The sequence below is a fragment of the Periophthalmus magnuspinnatus genome, chromosome 22 (assembly GCF_009829125.3).
Source record: "Periophthalmus magnuspinnatus isolate fPerMag1 chromosome 22, fPerMag1.2.pri, whole genome shotgun sequence".
NCBI classification, from domain to species: domain Eukaryota; kingdom Metazoa; phylum Chordata; class Actinopteri; order Gobiiformes; family Gobiidae; genus Periophthalmus; species Periophthalmus magnuspinnatus.
Window position 1 is genome coordinate 23,658,600 of NC_047147.1, and position 22,293 is coordinate 23,680,892.

General features: G+C 45.5%; 1 protein-coding gene across 1 annotated transcript in view; it reads left to right on the top strand.

Annotated features, from left to right (window-relative positions):
- Nucleotides 1-14,148, top strand: part of mgaa (MAX dimerization protein MGA a) — a 33,265-nt gene extending 19,117 nt beyond the window's left edge. Inside the window, exons 17-30 of the mRNA XM_055230938.1 lie at nucleotides 644-1,350; nucleotides 2,027-2,278; nucleotides 3,153-3,462; nucleotides 3,990-4,483; nucleotides 6,459-6,681; nucleotides 7,447-7,976; nucleotides 8,068-8,184; nucleotides 8,415-8,526; nucleotides 9,017-9,147; nucleotides 9,223-9,287; nucleotides 9,729-10,120; nucleotides 10,453-10,638; nucleotides 11,504-11,617; nucleotides 13,077-14,148. Coding sequence (XP_055086913.1) covers nucleotides 644-1,350; nucleotides 2,027-2,278; nucleotides 3,153-3,462; nucleotides 3,990-4,483; nucleotides 6,459-6,681; nucleotides 7,447-7,976; nucleotides 8,068-8,184; nucleotides 8,415-8,526; nucleotides 9,017-9,147; nucleotides 9,223-9,287; nucleotides 9,729-10,120; nucleotides 10,453-10,638; nucleotides 11,504-11,617; nucleotides 13,077-13,957 — 4,514 coding nt within the window. The 3' untranslated portion in view covers nucleotides 13,958-14,148. The remainder of the gene's footprint in view (nucleotides 1-643; nucleotides 1,351-2,026; nucleotides 2,279-3,152; nucleotides 3,463-3,989; nucleotides 4,484-6,458; nucleotides 6,682-7,446; nucleotides 7,977-8,067; nucleotides 8,185-8,414; nucleotides 8,527-9,016; nucleotides 9,148-9,222; nucleotides 9,288-9,728; nucleotides 10,121-10,452; nucleotides 10,639-11,503; nucleotides 11,618-13,076) is intronic.
- Nucleotides 14,149-22,293: the final 8,145 nt, after the last annotated feature.

Sequence of the window (22,293 nt, forward strand, 5' to 3'; positions counted from 1 at the left end):
GTTTAAAGAGGTGTTTTGAAAACTCATCAAAAACATGAGGAGGTTTTAGGTGTCATCCACACATGTTTGACTATTTTGGTGAACCCTTTTTACAGTTTGCAGTACGAGTCTGAACAAGGCTCTTCCCATAAGTCTACGTCACCCATGCTCCCACACAACAATTTTTCATAAATATACAAAAACATGATACAAAACTGTACACATCAACTTATCAAACCTGATGTGATGAGCAGTAGTTTCATTAGGGGGATGTACGTTGATTGTGTTGTGATTGTGCTAAGTCTCTCCCCCTTCAGAGCACTGAGAGCAAAGGAAGGGAGACTCAGAGCGTCAAAAACAAAAATTATAAAACATGTTAATATGATGTTTTAGCCAAATATAGCATTTTCAAAATGATAAAAGGAAACATGATGATCCATATGTTATGTGTTACAGTTAACAATCTCTTTTTAATACCCAATGGAAGTAAAATACCCCCTCTTTAATGCCCCATAGAAGTCAAATACCACTCTTTTTGTTTTTAAACCTCAGTATGCAGAACATTGGCTCTTTCCCGCTGCTCCTCAGTGTTTAGTGGCTGTGTTTTGTTTTGTTGTGCTTCATGTTATGATTCTTCAGTTCTGTTTATGTTTATGTCTCATAGGTCCTGCTCACTCTGTGCCCAAGCGCCTGGTGCTCCTGGCCAACTGTCACTGGCAGAGTGAAGGTGACCGCATTTCTGTGCTCAAAGTGCTCTGTGAGGCTCTGGCACTCGGATCTCTGGAGCGGCCATTTTGGATTGGCCCCTACTTCATCTCCCCCTTCAGCCCCACTCTGGTGCACAAGGACGGAAAACCCTGCACAGAGATCAGAGTCCACATCTCCACCCCCAAAGCCTACATGGCCACTGCAGAGAAAGAGAGGAGGGAGGAGACGAGAAAGGAGGAGAGCAGAGAGGAGGAGACAAAAGAGGAGACAAAAGAGGAGACGAGAGAGGAGGAGACGAGAGAGGAGGAGACGAGAGAGGAGGAGACGAGAGAGGAGGAGACGAGAGAGGAGGAGACGAGAGAGGAGGAGACGAGAGAGGAGGAGACGAGAGAGGAGGAGACGAGAGAGGAGGAGACGAGAGAGGAGACTCCTGAAGCCAAGTCCAATTCGGAGAAAAAGAAAATTGGTGAGGAGAAGGAGGAGCAGAGGAACAAGGAGACGAGGGAGGAGAGAATAGAGGAGAATGAGGAGGAGAAACCCAAAGCCTGCATCCTTGAGAAAGACAGGAGAGAGGACAAGAAAATGGAGGAGAGGACAGAGGAAAGGAGAGAGGATGAGGAGATTGACTGGCCCCAAGATGAAGATCAGCCGGAGCTGTCTGAGGTCAGTTTACTTTTACTGCACTACAACTTAAATCAGACCTTTTCTGCAACTGGTCTTTTCAGAGCTTTTGACCATGTCATTTTTTTCTCATTGAGCCTCTGAAGTATTTGGAGTGATTCATGTTTGAGTAATCTTTAATCTCTTATTTTCAAGACACCATTTTGCTGATCTAGCCCCATTTTCACTTTCACTGGTACACGCCCACTGTGATATACACGCCCACTGTGGAGTACACACTTCCTTCTCCAGTTTTATTTTCATAATCGGGGATACTCATAGGAGTCGGCAGCATCACATAGTCATTTTGGTACAAATGAAAAAGGCTGTTCACTAGTATAATGTGCAGCTATCCATAGGGGGCGCTGACAGTATGCGGCGCTTTGTTGTGATGACGTTTACGGTGACGTCAGCTCCCACTGGGCACCGCAGATTTCTAATGTGGAAGTCAGTGAACTTGTTTCTTTTATTCAGTCGTTTTAGACGAATATTGTGATTTAAAATATGTGTAAATTACAACATATTAGTCGACGAGTGTCAGTTATAGAACTGTATGTCTTTAAATCAGTTGTGATTGTGTCTCTGTCGTCCTAATCTATTTTTCCTTTTTGTTTTGATAATGGTCTGTCTTTTGTAGAACGTTACTAATCCTCATTTCCATTTCATTTTTTAAATATAGCCTGAAGATCAAGGGGTGGAGTCTAAAGATAAAAAGGCAGAACATGATGACCAAGAGGGGTGTCAAGAGCAAGGGGAGGAGCCTGGTGACAGGAAGGCATCTAAACCACCTGAGGACCTGATTGAAGACCGTAAACAGGATGTGAAGTTCCCGTCCAATCAGATCGTGGCTCTGCCTTTTCTCACAAGTATCAGTCCAGCGGGATTCATGTCTGCAAGTCTGAAGAGAGGGAAGGATGACAACTGTGTACAGGTGAGAGGAGGAGAGAAAGGAGGAAGAGAGGGAGGAGGAAGAGAGGAAGGAGGGAAGGACAACAATTATGTACAGGTGAGAGGAGGAGGAAGAGAGGAAGGAGAAGGGGAGGGAAGGACAACAACTGTGTACAGGTGAGAGGAAAAGGAGAGAGGAAGAAAGAGGAATGAATGAGGAGGCGGCGAGAGGGAGGAGAGGGAAGGATGACAACTGTGTACAGGTGAGAGGAGGAGGAGTGAATGAGGAGGAGAGAGGGAGGAAAGGCACGGACGACAACTGTACAGGAGAGAAGAGGAGGAAGAGGAGGAGAGGGAGAAGAACAACTGTACAGGTGAGAGGAGGAAAGAGGGAAGGATGAGAGAGGGAGGAGAGGGAAAGACGGAAGGACGACAACTGTGTACAGGTGAGAGTAGGAGAAAGGGGAAAGAGTTGAGTAGGAGGAGAGGAGGAGACAGGGAAGAACGGCATCTGTTCAGGTAAGAGTAGGAGGAGAGAGGAAAGAGGCGGGGATAGGGAAGGACAACAACTGTGTACAGGTGAGAGGAGGAGGAGGAGAGAGGGAGGAGGAGGGGAGAGGGAAGGACGACAACTATGTACAGGTGAGAGGAGGAGAAAGGGAAGAACGACATCTGTACAGGTGAGAGTAGGAGGAGAGAGGAAGGAGGTGGGGATAGGGAAGGACGACAACAGTGTACAGGTGAGAGGAGGAGGAGAGGGGAAGGAGTTGAGTAATGGTCTTCTTTAGTCAGAGCTCACTCTTGGTCTAGTCTTGGTCTAGTCCTGGTCTAGTCCTGGTCTAGTCCTGGTCTAGTCCTGGTCTAGTCCTGGTCTAGTCCTGGTCTAGTCCTGGTCTAACCCTGGTCTCTTTCCTCAGGTCAATGGAAAGCTGTACCCTCTGGCTAAAGTGCAGTTGGGTCGAATGGGCGCGCTTCATCCTGCGAACCGATTGGCCGCTTATCTGACTGGGAGAGTGGGCGGAAGCAGTAGACCTCTAAGCTCCGCCTCCCCACTCGCCACTGCTTCACCTTTGACCTCTGCACCCAACACAATCCTTCCTACCTCCACCGCGAGTACCACAGTTGGACCCAACCAGAGCTCTGCGCGGCCCAAACCTGAGTCTGTGGCCGGGTCTGGGTCTGGGTCTGGGTCTGGTCCCAAACCTTCGGTGCCCACATTTCCACCCGGTAAATCTCGTCTGTAGGAGGCTTTGAAAAGTTACATAGTGCTTGATCTCTATGGAGACAAGCAGGTGACGACACCAGGCACAGTTACTAAGTCAGATCTGTGGAGCTCAAGCCCTTGATAATTTTTTAGTCCTACACATGAATAAATGCAAGATAGATTTAGATTTGTGTATTTATTTTACTAAACTAAATCTGACACTAAAGTCCTGATTTAGTCCTGATTTAGTCCTGATTTAGTCCTGATTTAGTCCTGATTTAGTCCTGATTTAGTCCTGATTTAGTCCTGATTTAGTCCTGATTTAGTCTTGATTTAGTCCTGATTTAGTCCTGATTTAGTCCTGATTTAGTCCTGATTTAGTCCTGATTCAGTCCTGATTCAGTCCTGATTCAGTCCTGGTTAAACATATAATAATGATTAGAGATGACCGAATCCCAATCTCGATTCAAATTGCAGTTATTTTCAGGTGAATAAAAAGCTGTACTCTCTGGCTCTGGGAGGGCATCTGACTCTTTTGTCTCTGTTTCAGGTTCTCAGGTGAATGTTCGTCCACCTCCTCCTCAGGTCCTGATGATCCAGGTCCCAGGTCCCAGCTCGGCTCCTCTGCAGCAGATTGTCCCCATCTCCTCTGGGTCCCTGGCGACGATTCCGCCCTTCTCCCTGCCCCTGTCTGCCCTCACGTCTGTTGCTCCCATCGCACCTGTCACGTCCACCACTCTGCCCCTCTCCACTCTGACCCCTGCCCCTTCCCTCCCCTCTGGCTCCACCCCCTTCTCCTCCCTCACTCCTGTCGCACCTGTTGCATCTGTTTCCTCCACCAGCCTGACCTTCTCCACTCTGACTCCCGCCATCTCCTTCCCCTCCAGCTCCATCCCCCTCACCTCCCTCACTCCTATTGCCCCTGTCTCCTCTGGCTCCAACCCCATCTCCTCCCTCATGCCCGTCACTCCTGTTGCACCCGTCGCCCCTGTCTCCTCCGGCTCCCTGCCTCTGGCCCAGACTCGGACTGTGCTTGTGCCTCAGGTGGGCTTTGAACTATACCCAAGTTTTGTGTTATGCTTATCGTGGTCATAATCAGTGTTGGGCATCTTACTTCAAAAATGTAATTAGTTATAGTTACAAGTTACTTCTCCCAAAAAGTAACTGAGTTAGTAACTCAGTTACTTTTTGGGAGAAGTAACTAGTTACTAGGCAAAGTAACTATGCCGTTACTTATTATGTTAAAACAATAAAAACACAACAGATGTGAACCTTTAACATTTATTTAACTTTAACAGATTGCCACTATATTGTGTTTGTTTACAAGTAAATTATAGAATGTATCAAAAATAAAAAATATATAAAAAATGTTATTTGAAGTGCAAATAAATCAACATGTCACGCAATTTCAGACAACTGTACTTCAAATATTTTCTTCATTATAATACTGAAAAAAATCATTGCAATGTATTGCAAAACTAAGGCATACAAATGTAAACCATGAAAAATAAGACAAAACCTTTAAGCTTTTCTGGCCACACACTGTAATTCTCTGTCCAGTATTCAAATATTAATCACTCTCATTTCAACATAAACTGAACTTTATCCAACTCTTTAACATTCATTAAAAGATTCACACAGTCCCTCTAACACGTATCTATTCCTTTATTTATCTATCTATCCATCCAATCAGCTGTCGATGCACGTGTGGACAGGACATCATTTCCCATCATGCATTAAGCGTTTGTAGTCCATGCAGGCGGCCGCTGGCGGTGGAGAGCTGCTGCGCTCGCCTTGCTCAAAAACTTCCCATTACCGGCGCACAGGTTATGTCAGCGCAAGTCGGTGGCATCTTGGACACAAAACTAAGCGGCATGCACCGCGCACCAATCGACGCCAATAGTATCTGCGCCCGCCTCATCTCAAACAAGCCTTTTACCTCACCCCGAGCCGCGTTGCAGCTCCTCGGCTGAGAGACTCTGATGAAGAGAAGAGTGAACTGAATTAAAAGTAACGCGCCACATTTTATAGTCGGTAACGGTAACGGCGTTAGGACGCTGGGAAAAGTAATTAGTTAGATTACTCCGTTACTGAAAAAGTAACGCAGTTAGTAACGCCGTTATAATGTAACTCCGTTATTCCCAACACTGGTCATAATTAGGGATGCACTGATGGTGATATTTGTATCAAATATCTGTCCAGAGCCCGAATAATGAGTAGGATCAGTATTGATTCCATGATATCGGTTCAGTCGATATCCTAATTGGGCTTCAGACTGTTGGACAGGCTGAGTTTGGCTCAGAGCCAAACTTCCGCTCCACAAATGTTGAACCTTCTCATTATTAGTTTGAGATCAGCTCCACAAACTTGTCATATTAATCTTGTGTTTTTAAGTCTCTGATGACGCTCATGTCTTTAAGCTTGAATAATGGCTCCACTTCATTAAGAGACTGTGGAAGAATCATTTGACTTTTGTTCATTTACACTGACACAGCAGACACTGAACTTTGAGTCCATTTTTGTTTCATGTGGATAGGCCAATAATTTCACAGATATTAACCATAAACCTGGTCACACATCTGTATCTGACAGTTACACAACAAATACACCTGAGAGTACTCACCTGTCTCAGCTCAGGTTAAAGTGAGTACGACAGGTTTAGACCATTCTCTCATTTTGACTTAATCTGGAGTCTGGTGGATAAAACCTGTTTTAAACCAATCCCACACTGATGACATCAAGAGAGCTTTAGGCCAGTGTACCACATGGTTGCTAGGTAACAGTCATGAAATTCTCCAGTATGATGCCATGATTTTCAGTCAGGAAGTAAAAGTTTAAACCTAAAAAATGCCAAAGTGGGAAAGATTTATAAGATTCTTCTCAAAATCTTAAATGTAATGATTTTAACAGTTGAAACAGTTTTATCAGTTGAAATGAGTCCAACTTGTGATGTGTGTGTTAAACCAAGGGGATTCTACAGTGTACTGATGACACATGAACACTCTTGTCCTGTCTTTAGGTCGGCTCTCCTCAGACCCTGCAAATATCTGGTCCCGCCCTCTCTGGTCCCGCCCTCTCTGGTCCCGCCCTCTCTGGTCCTGGAGGGCGCTTGTTTCGTACACCCGATGGACGTCTGGTGCAGCTGATACCACTCCCACAGAAACCCACCTCCTCCATGATCCACAACAACAAACACATGATCATCTACAGAAGAATGAAGAACAAGAGAGGAGAGGTCACATGTGAGTCCAGTCTGAGATGCACAGGACCTAGTTTAGACCTGGGTTGAACCTGGTTTAGACCTGGGTTAGACCTGGTTCAGTCCTGGTCTAGACCTGGATTAGTCCTGGTTTAGTCCTGGTTTAGTCCTGGCTTAGTCCTGGTTTAGTCCTGGTTTGGTCCTGGTTTAGTCTTGGTTTAGTCTTGGTTTAGTCTTGGTATAGTCCTGTTTAAGACCTGGTTTAGACCTGGTTTAGTCCTGGCCTAGACCTGGCTTAGTCCTGGCTTAGTCCTGGTTTAGTCCTGGGTTAGATCTGGTTTAGGCCTGGTTCAGTCTTGGTTTAGTCCTGGTCTAAACCTGTCTTAGTCCTGGTTTAGTCCTGGCTTAGACCTGGTTTAGTCCTGGTCTAAACCTGTCTTAGTCCTGGTTTAGTCCTGGTTTAGACCTGGTTTAGATCTCGTTTAGTGCTGGTTTAGTCCTGGTATAGTCCTGGTTTAGTCCCAGTTTAGGTCTGGTTTAGTCCTGGTCCAGACCTGGCTTAGACCTGGCTTAGACCTGGCTTAGACCTGGCTTAGATCTAGTTTAGACCTGGCTTAGACCTGGTTTAGTCCTGGTTTAGACCTGGTTTAGACCTGGTTTAGACCTGATTTCGTCCTGATCTGGACCTGGCTTAGTCCTGGTATAGTCCTGGTATAGTCCTGGTTTAGTCCTGGTTTAGTCCTGGTTTAGTCCTGGTTTAGTCCTCATGTTTGCTAGTTCCATTAAATCTCATTACCTTCTGTTCCAGTGGTTCCGGTCACCGGCCAATCAGCAGCCTCTTCACCTGGGACAGTAAACCCCGCCTCCTCAAGTGTGTCCTCATTCGTGAGCCCGAAGTCCGGCTACTCCTTTAAATTCTTCCCCGAGAAGAGCACCAAGGAGAAGGTGGTAGTGAGAACATCTGAGGTGGTCCCCAATCCTGCTCATGTACTCAAGATCCTGACCAAAACCAGCCAGAACCAGCCCAAAACCAGCGAAAAACAGCCAAAAAACACAAATCAAACCAGAAGCGAGGAGGAAGAGGAGCCCAGGTCTGTCTTTAAGGGTGCAGAAGAGGGCCAAGGTGTAGAGGAAGAGCTTGCAGTGGACTTAAACGACTTGGATGTGATCTGTGTGGATGGCGAGGATGAGCAGAGGAGAGAGGAGCAGAGGAGAGAGGAAGAGAACCAAGACGCCGTCGTGATCGTGGATTCTTCCAGTGAGGAAACTGAAAATTCGTCAGACTACAACAGCGGTGATGATGAAACTCGCCAGAAGAAAAAAGACCTGGGACGAAAGGTAAGAGAGAATCAGAGGAGATGATCAGAGGAGCAGAAGAGAGGGTCAGAGGAGGAGAGGAGCAGAGGATTCACTGTGGTTCTATTGTCAGATCCATAATTTGTCAGAGAAGATTCGACGTCATGAAATGGACAACCTATTCCAGACTCTGAGGAAAGAGGTCGGACTGGAAGACCCGCTAGCATCCAGAAAACTGACCCTCAACAAGGTCAGACCTGCTGTAGTCCTGGTTTAGTTCTTGGCCTAGTTTTGCCTTACCTGGTTTAGACCTTGGTCAGACCTGGTTCCGTCCTGGTTTAGTTCTGGTTTGGTCTTAGTTTGGTCTTAGTTTGGTCTTAGTTTGGTCTTAGTTTGGTCTTAGTTTGGTCTTAGTTTGGTCTTAGTTTGGTCTTACTTTCTTTCTGCTGCAGTCCTGGTCTATAAGCAGTCTCTCTCCAGGCTCAGGCGCTGATCCAGGATCTGAGGACCACAGAGAAGCATCTGAGGAGCCTAAAGCTGCGACTGAGATCCTCCAGAGATGGCCTCCTGAACAGACTCCTCCCACACACAGGTTAGACACATACCCTCAGCTCAGACGCACCCCCTCCGATCAGAAATTCCCCCACAGCTCAGATGCGCCCCTTCGGCTCAAACCCCTACAGAACAGGCTCCTCCCACACCACATTCTCAAACTTTACTTTTTGAAAATCTATGGGGAAAAAAGAACTAGTGGTTAGTCAGTGTTGAGTGGGTTTTTGGGTAAAGTCCCTCATATATAATTAATCATTATCAAATTTTGTCAAATCAGTTCAACCCAATCAGTTAAGTGGGAACAGGACATTACAGGCCAATCAATCTGTTTCTATTATAAAGTTGTTTTTGTGACATATTGCAGTTTACACGGAACAAATAAGAAAAAAAGTTTAAAATATTAAGCTTTTTAATATCAAGCTCCTTGCCAATAATTTATCAGGATTCAGAGTTTTGAAGTTGGTTTAGAATATGAGTTTAAACCCTGGACTAGATTGATCCTAATAACCTCATATTCCCTGTGTCTCCAGAGGAGCCGGCGGTCCAAGCTCTCCTCAGAGAACACAGACGCAGGAAGGACTCCATGGTTCCTCGAGAGGATGATGTCATCGAGGTCATTGACCTGCAGAGGGCAAAGCCACGCCGCAGGAGAGCCAATCAGGTGAGCGCATCAAACTGTTACTGCTCAGTCAGGAGACCTGCGCTGGTGTAACCTGTTCTGATTGGTCGGTTTCAGGCTGAGGATGGACAGATGGATGTGAAGGTCCAACGGCAGCTGAAGACACTCATCACGGACCAGAGGTTTTGCTCTTTGACTTTATATGTTGAGTTACCATGGAAACTCACCATCACTACTTTTACGTCACAGAACCCATAAACCTAAAACCAAAAAGAACAACTCTTTAGTTAAAGAGGGGGTATTTTACTTCTATAAGGTATCAACTGTAACACACATCACAACACAATCAGCTGCACCCCACTAATGAAACTACTGCACATCACATCAGTTTTGTCAAGTTGCTGTGTACAATTTTGTATCATGTTTTTGTATATTTATGGAGAATTGTTGGGTTTGGGCTCGGGAGAGAGCTCTAGATTACTCAAACATGCCTGAAAAAGTTTTAGATGTCATCCATGCATGTTTTTGATGAGGGAATGATGTTAGGACATGGGAGAGCGCTCCAGAATGTCAATTTTGCAGAAGACACCCTCTTTAAGGCTTTTTAACATTCTCATTAACAGCTCTGAGGTTTCGTTAGAAGAGGAACAGCAAAACTTGCAGGAGGAGCTTCAATCGACCAATCCCACACCAGCAAAGACTGCGACATCATCTCCTGCTAAAGCCCCACCCCACACTGTGACATCATTTCCCACCAATGTCCCGCCACTCCATGCTGTGACGTCATCTCCAACCAAAACCGCCGCCTCTCCCTCTAAAGTCCCAGTCACCAAATCATCATCCCCCATTAAAACTATGACATCATCCCCAGCGAAAGCCCCACCTCCCCATGCTGTGACATCATCACCCGTCACCCTCATCATTACCCAGAATTCCACACTACGGCAGAGGACAGTCCCAAATATTCTATCTCGGCGCAAGACAAGCGCAAGCTCTGCCTACAGTCAAAAGGAAGGTGAGTCTTGGTTCAGTCCCTGGTTCAGTCACTGTTTAGTCCTTTTTTAATCTTGGTTTAGTCCTGGTCTAGACTGGTTCAGTCCTGGTTCAGTCCTGGTTCAGTCCTGGTTCAGTCCCTTTTTAGTCCCTGTTAAGACCCTGTTTTAGTCCTGGTCTAGACCGTGGTTCAGTCCTGATTAAGTCCTGGTTTAGTCCTGTTTGTCTGGTCTAGTCCTGTTCTAGTCCCTGGTCTAGTCCATGGGCTAGAGCTGGTTTGGTCCTGGTCTAGTCCTGGTCTAGTCCTGGTCTAGATCTGATCTGGTCTCTGGTTTATCTCCTGCTCTCCTTCAGGTCCTCAGATGCAGACTGTTCTTCCTCCTCGTTTTGTGATGACTTCGTCTTCATTACCAGCTCCAATGTTTCAGGGACAGGTGTTACCGCGGCAACAGCTGGTACCTGCGCAGGTGCTCCCCCCTCGTCAGGTGCGCCCTCCTTGCCAGCAGGTGGTGACACTGCAGCCTGTGCTCCCGTCTCCAGGTAAAGCCCCATGCGTAATCGTGGCATCTTGTGACTGTAGAAGAGTTGCCATAGCCTGATTTGTCACATTTTTCACACTGAGCATGCCCAGATACTTTGGTGCTGAGGCTTCTATAGTAACTGTACTTAGGACAAAGCTAATGTTTGTGATTGGTTGAATCAGATTGACTCTTAAATATAAAGTGTTTAAACTGTAGTTAAACTGTTGATAAAGTCTAGAAAACTGAAGTTTGTCAGAAGAATAAACTGTGAAAGAGTCAAACTTTGATCTGAAGATATTTGAGCTGAAACACACGTGTGACTACAGCTACAGAACACTGGATAAACACGCTTAAAACAGTTAAACGGGTTAATTTAAAATAGCAACAAATCAGGCAGTGACAATATTAAAATTCTTAAACATATTTATTTAAAATGAGGAGTGCTCAGATTCCATTGATCTCTAAGAGATACTCTGATCCTATTTTAGCTCCATTCTACAGGTTTAGGCAGACACATTAACCATAGATTTTTTTATATTTCTCCCATGTTCCAACGCTGTTCCCTCATTAAAAACAGGCCTGACGAGGTGTTCAATGTCATTCATGGTTGAGTAATGTTGCGATCTCTCCTGGGCTCTATTCAATCTGTACACAGCAACTTGACAAACCTGATGTGATGTGCAGTAGTTTTATTAGTGGGATACAGCTGATGATCTTGCTTTTAGTGCTCTGAAAGGGGAGTGACTTGGCACAGAGCAAAGGGAGGGGAGATGCACTGACAGAGATCAGTAGCATATTAGATGTAGTTTGTGTGGGTTTGTCTGAGCATGTGCAGATTGGGGAATGACAATTCTTATTAAAAAAACTGTACTTCTTCTCTGTAGCCATTGCAACCGTGGCCCTGAACCTCTCAAACAATCAACAGCTATCCTCTGGGCACCGGCTCTCCCCAGGTGACCTGATTACCTGCAGTGCCCCTCTCCCCATCTCTAACCCAGGTAACCCCCCCACAGAGCTAACCACTCTGCCACTCGCACATACTCTTGTGTCTTCCATAGACTGCATGGAGCTGTGAATGCAATACCACCACACCGATACCACGTCGACACCACCATGCCACTAACACCAGGCTAACACCATCATGTCAAGACCACCACGCCACTAAGACCACCACGCCACAAAGACCACCACGCCACAAAGACCACCACGCCACAAAGACCACCACGCCACAAAGACCACCACGCCACTAACACCAGGCTAACACCATCATGTCAATACCACCATGCCACAAAGACCACCATGCCACAAAGACCACCACGCCACTAAGACCACCACGCCACAAAGACCACCACGCCACAAAGACCACCACGCCACAAAGACCACCATGCCACTAACACCAGGCTAACACCATCATGTCAATACCACCATGCCACAAAGACCACCATGCCACAAAGACCACCACGCCACTAACACCAGGCTAACACCATCATGTCAATACCACCACGCCACAAAGACCACCATGCCACAAAGACCACCACGCCACTAACACCAGGCTAACACCATCATGTCAATACCACCATGCCACAAAGACCACCATGCCACAAAGACCACCACGCCACAAAGACCACCACGCCACAAAGACCACCACGCCACTAAGACCACCACGCCACTAAGACCACCACGCCACTAAGACCACCGCACCACTAAGACTACAACACCACTAAGACCACCACGCCACTAAGACCACCACGCCACTAAGACCACCACGCCACAAAGACCACCACGCCACAAAGACCACCGCACCACTAAGACCACCACGCCACAAAGACCACCACGCCACAAAGACCACCACGCCACAAAGACCACCACGCCACTAAGACCACCACGCCACTAAGACCACCACGCCACTAAGACCACCACGCCACTAAGACCACACCACTAAGACCACGCCACTAAGACCATGTCAACACCATCACGCCAACACCACCACGTCAACACCACGTCAACACCCACCACTCCAACACCATGCCACTAAGACCATGCAGTCACCACCATGCCAACACCATCACACTGGCAACTCCACACCACTACCACCACGCCAACACCATCAGACCGTCACCACGCTAATAACACCATGCCAACACCACCACTATGCCACTAGCACCATGCTCACACCATCAAAGCACCATCACTACGTCACTAACACCACACCAACATTATCACGCTGCTACCACCACGTTAGCACCATCACACCGCCAACACCCTGCCGCCACCACCCTGCCGCCACCACCCTGCCGCCACCACCCTGCCGCCACCACCATGCCGCCAACACCCTACTGCCAACACCCTACCGCCAACACCCTGCCGCCAACACTCTGCTGCCAACACCACGCGGCTAACACCATAACGCCAACACCATGCTGTGCGATTAAAAAAAACATTGTCTGTGTTTTTCAGGTGGGGAGTTGAACCTCGTACACCTGGTTTCTCCTCAAAAGGCCTCCACCCTCCCCTCTCCAAAACCACAACTCCCATCGGCCCCTGCTGCTACTTCTGCCCCACCCACAGTCACACAGACTCCTCCCACTGGGCCTCCGCCTTCTAAAGACCCTTCTCCACTTGTGGCTGGTCCCACAAAAATTACAGATCCTCCACCTTCCCCAAAATCCCTTTCTCCTCAGAAAGCAACGGGACAGTCTCAAACACTACAGCTCCCGTCAGACTCTGCTCCCACTGCTCCAACAGAACAACAGTTCCCATCAGTCCCTGCTTCCACTGCTCCAACAGAACTACAGCTCCCATCGACCCTTGCACCAACTGCTCCAACAGAACTACACCTCCCATCAGCCACTGCTCAAAGGAAAATTAAAACCATATTGAAACACATACCTCATCCTACCTCCAAAAAAACATTTTCTAAAAAGGAAACAGTCCAGTCTCCAAAACTACAGCTCCCATCAGCTCCTCCTCCCACAGAAACTACAGATCCTCCATCTTGTCCTCTTTCTGCTGCTCCTGTCCAGCCACAGCCTTCCTCCCCCACAGTGCACCAATCAGAGCCCACCCCACAGCGATCTGAATCCGCCGCCTTCTCTCTGGACAATTCACAGCGCCACTCCTCTCTCATCCAATCAGAGCCCTCCCTGGCATCGCTGTTGAGTGAGATCGCATTTTTAAACCAGAATTCAAAAACTTCACCAAATCAGAGCCCGGGTCCAGCCTTAGCCCCGCCGCCACTGGTGAAACTGTCCAGTAGCAGCTCAATAAGCAGAGAAAAGGCCAATCACAGCTCAGGGGGCGGGGCCTGGAGGCCGATGCCAAAGCTACGCCGGCTCTGATTGGTTTAAGGTACATCATAAGATTAAAGGGATACTGCTGTACAGCGCCACCTACAGTTCAGTTTGGGACCAACTTTGAGCCTCAAAACTAGGCAAAAGTTCTGTAGAATAAAAAAGAACCGGGGACTGAACCGGGGACTGAACCGGGGACTGAACCGGGGACTGAACCGGGGACTAAACCAGGGACTGAACCAGGGCTGCACCTGTCTGTAATGCTACACTACAGCTGAACAGTCTGTGGCGCTCTAGAGCCTTTGTGGACGAGTTTTGCACTTTTTTTGTGTTAAGTTTTTCCTCAGAAAAACTTAAATATAAAATGCTCTGGTGCCTGAGACTAAAAATACTAAAGGAGCACATTTATGAGAGCAAGCTTATAATAATAATAATAATAATAATAATAATAATAATAATAATAATAATAATAATAATAATAATAATAATGATAATTTTCTAAGTGCATGGGAACGGTCGGACTTGTCAAATGCAGGAAGAGGAAGTCCAAAGCAGTTCTTCACATGCTGTGTTTCAGAATAAGTTTGCTCCTCATTCAGTTTTATAAGAGTTTTGTATTTTTTTGTAAAACTTTGTAAATAATGTATGAAAGTGTAATAAAGGTTCTCTGACTGAAGCTTTTGCCTGGTTTTGTCTCATTTTCAGTTTCCAGCTGAAGCAGAGCAAGTGATTTACACAAGGCTGAATCTGGACCATTGTGGCCTGGACTTTGGTCGTGTGGAAAAGTGGAGACTGTCTGTAAGGACCTGAGCATAGACTCTGTATACACTTTATAAGGATCTGAGCTGGTCTTCCATACTGCAGTATCTAAATCAACCTGCGAACGGCAGCAACACACCTCTGGGCATCTAGCCTGCCAGAAACATATACAGGAAGAACCACAGTGTTAGGCGTTATCATGGATGTACAATCAGACCTAGACATTCCCCTTCCTTCTCATGGATCTATTAAAATAACTGGATGGGGTCCTGCTGCTTAGAGCCGTCTCACGTTAGACTAGTGGCCATTCATTGGTACTACAATAAAAAAATCCCTCCTGCCCAGAAAGGATTTTTCTCATAGAGAGCAATTTAATCATAAACTGCTTGTGTTCGGCTGACAGAGACAGACAGGGGCTGACAGAGCACCTACAGTTTTCACATTTACGTTTTAAAATATGTTTTATGGCTCTCTGTTTTATCTTGAAAAGTTTCCACGCATTTGCGGTTTATTTTGGCACACCAGAAGTAGCCCTGTTTTTCACTTCCTGTTTTTGCATCAGAGCTAATAGAAGTCATGTTCACCTGCCACACTGTATCCTGAGCCAGCACAGCCTGTATGTTGGTAAAAATACAATCCCAATTCCAAGGAAGTTGGGATGCTGTGTAATACTTAAAAAAAAAAGCATAATACAATGATTTGCAAATCCTTTTCAACCTATATTAAACTGAATAAACTACAGTGACATGATATTTAATGTTCAAACTGATAAACTTTATTGTTTTTATGCAAGTATTCACTCATTTTCAATTTGATGCCTGCAACACGTTCCAATAAAGCTGGGACAGGGGCATGTTTACCACTGAGTTACATCACCTTTCCTTTTAACAACAATCAACAAGCATTTGGGAACTGAGGACACTAATTGTTGAAGCTTTGCAGGAGGAATCCTTTCCCATTCTTGCTGAATGTAAAACTTAAGTTGCTCAGCAGTCCGAGGTCTCTGTTGTCATATTTTGTGCTTCATAATGTGACACACATTTTCAATGGGAGACAGGTCTGGACTACAGGCCAGTCTAGTAGCCACACTCTTTTACTACAGAGTCACACTGTTTTAACACGTGCAGAATGTGGCTTGGCATTGTCTTGCTGAACTACACTAACACACCCCCAGACCATCACTGATGCTTTGCGCTGATAACAATCCAGATGGTCCTTTTCCTCTTTGGCCCGCAGGACATGATGTCCATGATTTCCAAAAACAATCTGAAATATGGACTCATCAAAACACAGCCCACTTTTCCACTTTGCATCAGTCCATCTCAGGTGAGCTCAGATATCTGGCTTTTGCTTTGCATGGTACAGTTTTAACTTGCACTTGGAGATGTAGCGAAGAACTGTGTTAACTGACAGTGGTTTCCTGAAGAGTTCCTGAGCCCATGTGGTAATATCCTTTACACCAGGGGTCCCCAAACTTTTTCCTGTGAGGGCCACATAACTTTTTGCTTCTCTGATGGGAAGCCGGGGTCAGTTTGTAACAGAAAAAGTATGACAATTGCAGGAGTGCCTAAATGTAAAAATGTATTGTTTTCCAGAAAGCCACACATAATCAAATAACCCTTTCTGGATTCTTCACAGAACAAAAGTCAGGAAATAAATAATAACACTATTAATGAAATAAATAATAACCAAATTACCCTCCCTGGGTTCTTCACAGAAAAAAAGTCCTTGGAACATAAACCTTCTGTTGTGCCGTGCACAATCTTAACAGGTCCAAGTTCAGCTTAGTTGTCAGAGCAGAATCTTTTACTTAAATGACTCATATGAGCAATCTCTCAACGTTCTTGTGTTCCTTCCTTTTACTCCTTTTGTAGGTTCCAGTAGGCTTGTAGACATTGCTGTTTGCAGCTCTCTCTCATCAACTTCCCTGTGAAAACCACAAAGCAAGCAGGCTGAGAAACTGAACTATGTGATACAGCACCTACACAGCACAACCAGTACCACTACCAGTATGGTTGTGGAGATGGATTTTATCCCAGTAGATCTTATTTTGATTATATTTGTTTATACTCAGAATGACTCATTAAAGTCAGAAAAGTGAGCTTACCTTTGTATGTTCATCAGTGTGAACTGTGGGCCTGCATCTGGCTGGTGAGAAGTTGAATGTCAGGTTCCATTTTAGTCACTGCCAAACACTGATGCAGATGTTCATCTGTCAATCTTGATCTCATTGGGGTTTTCAGCAGTTTCATGCGTGAAAAGGTTTGCTCGCAGATATACGTGCTGCCAAAAAGTGAGGACATCTTCATTGCATGTTTTCTGATGTTAGGGTACTTGTTGTTTGGGGAGGGCAGCATAGAAGTCAATGAGACTGTTGGGCTTGAATGCGTCTTTCAGAACATCACAGTTCTGTAACTCGGCCAACTCAAACTGATAAGAAGGCTGGGCTTCATCAATGTCGGCAACAAAGGGGTTCTGGAAAAGACGGATTTCTTTCGCATAAACATGTAGTTCACGGAATCGCACACCGAACTCCGCCTTCAGCATTTCCAGTGCTTTCACACACTTTTCAGCTGGAAACGGGACAGCTGGGTTCTCTGCAGAGAGGTTTTGTGTTGCAGGGAGATGGATGAAGCTGTACTTTTTCACTTGTCCCAAAAGCAGCTCTAGTTTCACATCAGATGCATTTATGTGGGAATACATGTCGCAAATGAGTATCCCTTGGCCTTGTAGCTGCAAGTTAAAGCTGTTCAGGATTTCTGTCATGTCTGTTAAAAATGCGAGGTGCCATATCCATTCTGGGTCGATCAGCTCTGGCACCGTTTTGTTTTGTGAATGAAGAAATGCGTTAATTTCGAGTAGCAGCTCATAAAAACGCCTCAAAACTCTGCCCCGGCTCAACCATCGGACCTCTGTGTAGTACAGCACATCTCCGTGCACAGATTCCAGTTCAGACAGAAACTCTTGGAACTGCCTGTGTTTAAGTCCCTTTGCTCTGATGAAGTTTATGCATGACACCACAACCTTCATGACAGAATCCCACGTCAACACTTTGCAGCACAGTGCTTGCTGGTGAATTAGGCAGTGGACTTGTAGCGGGGTGGTGAGACCCCGTTCTTCCATCTCCCAGTTCATGCGTCCTATTAGACCCCGAGACATGCCCACCATACTAGGAGCCCCGTCAGTTGTGATGCTGGCCAGCTTTGACCAGTACAGGTCTAATTCTTCCATGGTTTGGTACACTTTGCTGAAAATATCCTCCCCCGTCGTAGTCCCTTTGAGACTTTGGAAGGCTGCCAGCTCCTCGCACATCTCAAAGTTTGCACTAACTCCACGAATAAAAATGAGCAGCTGCACTGTGTCCTGCACATCCGTGCTCTCATCCAGTGCTAATGAAAAAAATTCAAATTCTTTCGTCTTCTGCTGCAGCTGGGCATATACATTACCCCCGATTTCTTCAATGTGTCTGGTGATTGTACTCGCTGATAGACTCACGGCATTAAAGACGTCTTTCTTCTCAGGACACACCTCCTCCGCGACAGCGTTCATGCATTTCTTGACAAACTCTCCATCAGTGAAAGGTTTACCGCTGCTTGCTATCAGTTGAGCAACCCGAAAGCTGGCCCGAACAGATAACTGGTTCAGCTGAGCTTGGCGTACAAATGCATTTTGCTGAGCTAACAGTCCACTTTTTAGCTTTGAGAGTTTGTCTGCTCGCATTTGGCCTTGCAAGCTATCATACTTGTCTTTGTGACGGGATTCATAGTGCCTCTGCAGATTGTATTCTTTGAATACCACCACCACCTCTTGACAGATGAGACAGACAGCCTTTTCTTTGCATTGAACAAAAAAATAATCGTTTGTCCACTTCAGGTTAAATGCCCTGCATTCTGAATCAATTTTTCTCTTATCTAACCTTTTCGCCATGATTCCGTTCTCTTTGAGAGGGGCGGGTTTAGGATTTTTTTTCTGGGGGTTGCCAGATAGGGGCACAGACCGCAGAAGGGTGGAACAGAATGTCACATTACATGTGTTTATGAAATAGTTACTAATAATTAATAATGAAAATAGTTCATAACTAAGCAACATTTTATTGCAAAAGTCCAACTTTATTATCAAATACAAATATACATATATGAAAAAAAATCAAAATGCTCTCTGGTATTGTTCAGGGGGCCGGAATAAATGTGGAGGTGGGCCGTATCTGGCCCGTGGGCCGTAGTTTGGGAACCACTGCTTTACACATTCATGTCTGTTTTTAATACAGTACCACTTGAGGGGTCAAAGGGGCATTAAATGTTGGTTTTGGGCCTTGCCGCTTATGTGCAGAGATTTCTCCAGATTCTCTGAATCTTCTGATGATATTATGGACCGTAGATGATCAATCTTGCAATTGTACATTGAGAAACGTTGTTCTTAGACTGTTGGACTATTTGCTCACGCAGTTGTTCACAAAGTGGTGAACCTCGCCCCATCCTCGCTTCTGAATGACTGAGCCCTTTGGGGATGCTCCTTTTATACCCAATCATGAGACTCACCTGTTTCCAATTAACCTGTTCACCTGTGGAATATTCCAAACAGGTGGATTTTAAGCATTCCTCAACTTTCTTACTTTTGTTGCCCTGTCCCAGTTTTATTGGAACGTGTTGCAGGCATCAAATTGAAAATGAGTGAATATTTGCATAAAAACAATAAACTTTATCAGTTTTAACATTAAGTATCATGTATTTGTAGTTTATTCAGTTCAATATAGGTAGAAAAAGATTTCCATATCATTGTATTCTTTTTTTTTTTAAGTTTCACACAACGTCCCAAATTCATTGGAATTGGGGTTGTGTAATAAGTCACATCTATGCACAAATATTTATATGCTTGTACATTTTCAGTTGGTAAAGAGAGGTAGCTAAATTTGGGGTTTTGCATGTTGGCTTTATAAGCTATGTTAGCGCCGTATGCTCTAAAAACGTTATATTATTCTAAGACAATGCATGTGCTTGTTCCTTGCAGTTTTAGCATACTTTCATTCATTCAAGACCCATGCTATTCAGCCAGCCAATAAATTCTTCAAAGATTAAACCGCTGTGGTTATTATACTGGTTACTTGCCTGCCTAGGTGCACATAGAGAAGCACCGGGGGGTAGAACAGTAAAAAGGCTAGTGCAAATGGCTACTGCAGGAGGAACAGACTTCAGATCCAAGTGCAACGATGCAGCCAGCGGAGTAGGACAACCTCGAGATCCTGTCTACCTGCTCATCCAGATCAAGTTCCAGATCCTACAACTCACTCACCAAAGCAGCAGTGGAAGCACATGCCAAGGCTGAAGCTGTGCACGCTAGAGCAGATTTTGCACATAAAGAAATTGAAATAAAAATGAAACAAGCGGAACTAAGTGCTACATTAGAAGCAGCAGAAGAAAAGGAAGCAGAGGCCGCTCTAGATGAACCCAATCATCAGAAAAGCAATATCAGGACTCAAAGCCAGGGGTCCAGATCTATACCAGCCAATAAACTGTCATCCAGCATGTGGTTAACAGGGCCAAAGTTTCTTTTAAAACCCACTGAAAACAGCTCCAACCATTAATTTCAGCTGCAAATCCCTGACACAGATGTTGAGGTCCATCCCTTGCTCACCTCTGCCTCAGGTTTCACCACCCGTCTGGTCTCCAGACTTTTTTTCTCCAGCTGGCATTCACTTAACAAAGCCTTTGCCCATTTGGTCCACATTGCCCACACCTTCAAACAAAAGCAGCCAGATGGACAATGTAAAGAGTGGCACATTTGTCATGAGCTCACAACCTCAGACTTTTAACAAGCAAAAGTGATGCTCATCAAATTAGTCCAATGAGAAACCTCAGAGGAGCTCAAACTCATAGAGAGAAGATCATTCCAAAGACAAGTCTTCTCTCAGAGCCCCCCCCATCTTAACAAGTTAGGCATGTCTCCTCAGGGTTGGAGGGCGCCTCCTCCACTCTGAACTAAAAAATGTTGAAAAACATCCTTTGAACATGCCTTGTAAAAACCATGTGCCATGAACAGATCAGAGACCAAGAGCGTCACCTTCCAGAAGGTGTAGTAAGGTAACACCAAATCAACAGTCTCATTTACTCATGTGTAACTTGTTGCAAGTTAAGGGGTGCTGCTCAGTCTCAAAGTAACCTTCAGTCTCTCTGGACATCACAACCAAACTTTTTTTTTTTTTTTTACCTTGACACTGGAATGACTGACGATGCAACGCTGGACGATAGGTCCAATGAAATTGTCGGTGAGGAGGTCACTGTTGATCATGAGCCTGCTAGACCAGTGGCTAAAGAATGGTCAGAAACTTGCAAACTCATAGAGACCGAGCCACTCTGCAGATGTTAGTCCCACTGAAAGAGGATGTGGACCTGCGGATCAACGGCTGCAGGCGCTTCGTCATTGGGCCAGACTCGTGGAAGATACTGTAATGATGGTGGAAGGGACAGGAGCCACCCTCATCAACAGTCCATTCAACTACATCTGTGGCGTGCAGTGGCACGCCCTGTATTGCTTTAAGATTGTAGTGGAAGATCAGGACAACTCTCAGATCCACAGTCAGACGTCTGACGTGGTGGTGTACCATATAAACCACCAGCATGGCTTCAGGATCAGCCACTCCTTCACCGTGATTGACACTCCGGGGTACGGGGAATGTGCGAGGGCTACAGCGCGACCGAGAGCGTGCTGAGCAGATCAAGAGGCTCTTCAGTGAATGCTCCAGCGCCTCCCTAGTTCACCTCATCTGCTTTGTAGCTCATTCTTCTTTGGTGCAACTCAAACCTGCTCAGAAGTACATCTTCGACTCACTGCTGTCCATCTTTGGCAAAGACGTCACAGAAAACAACCGGCTAAAAGCTGCTGAGCTGAGTGGACTATGTACATAAATACAGGACTGTGTACAACAATCCAAACACTGAAATGAACATAGAGCTGCCCACACCACATGGCATCATCTCGTTGCAGTCCGAAGTCCTCGCAAAACCAGTCCAATTTTGAGCCGATTCCTGATATCCAGTCTTTGACTCCTGTGACCAATAACCAATATTTACCGATACTTTTAAAACTCATCAACCAACTGCGATAGAAAATTAACACAAAATAGGCAAGGTAAGGCAATTTTATTTGTAGAGCACAATTCGTACACAAGGTAAGTCAAAGTGCGTTACAGAATAAGGACATTAAAATCACAATATTTTGCATTCTTCAAAATCAAAGATCGGATCTTTTTTCACCATTTATTGTGTTAGTGTGTTACCATTAAATACAGTGTTAAAATGACGTGCTGGCAACAAATACAACAAATCAAAGCATAAATAAACACAAATAATCATCATAAGCTTAAAAAAGTGCAGATTAAAAACCTTTCAGTCGTATGCACAGCTAAACAGAACTGTTTTGAGCCTGGATTTAAACATTGTCAAAGTAGAGGCCTGTCTCACATCTTCAGGAAGAATGTTCCAGGTTTTAGCTGCATAAAACTAAAATGCTGATTCCCCATGTTTAGTCCTGACTCTGGGCACCAGCAGGAGGCCGGTCCCTGAAGTCCTCACAGTGTCAGATGGTTCATGTGGCTCATGTGGGAGATGTTCTTTGGTGCTGGTCCATGG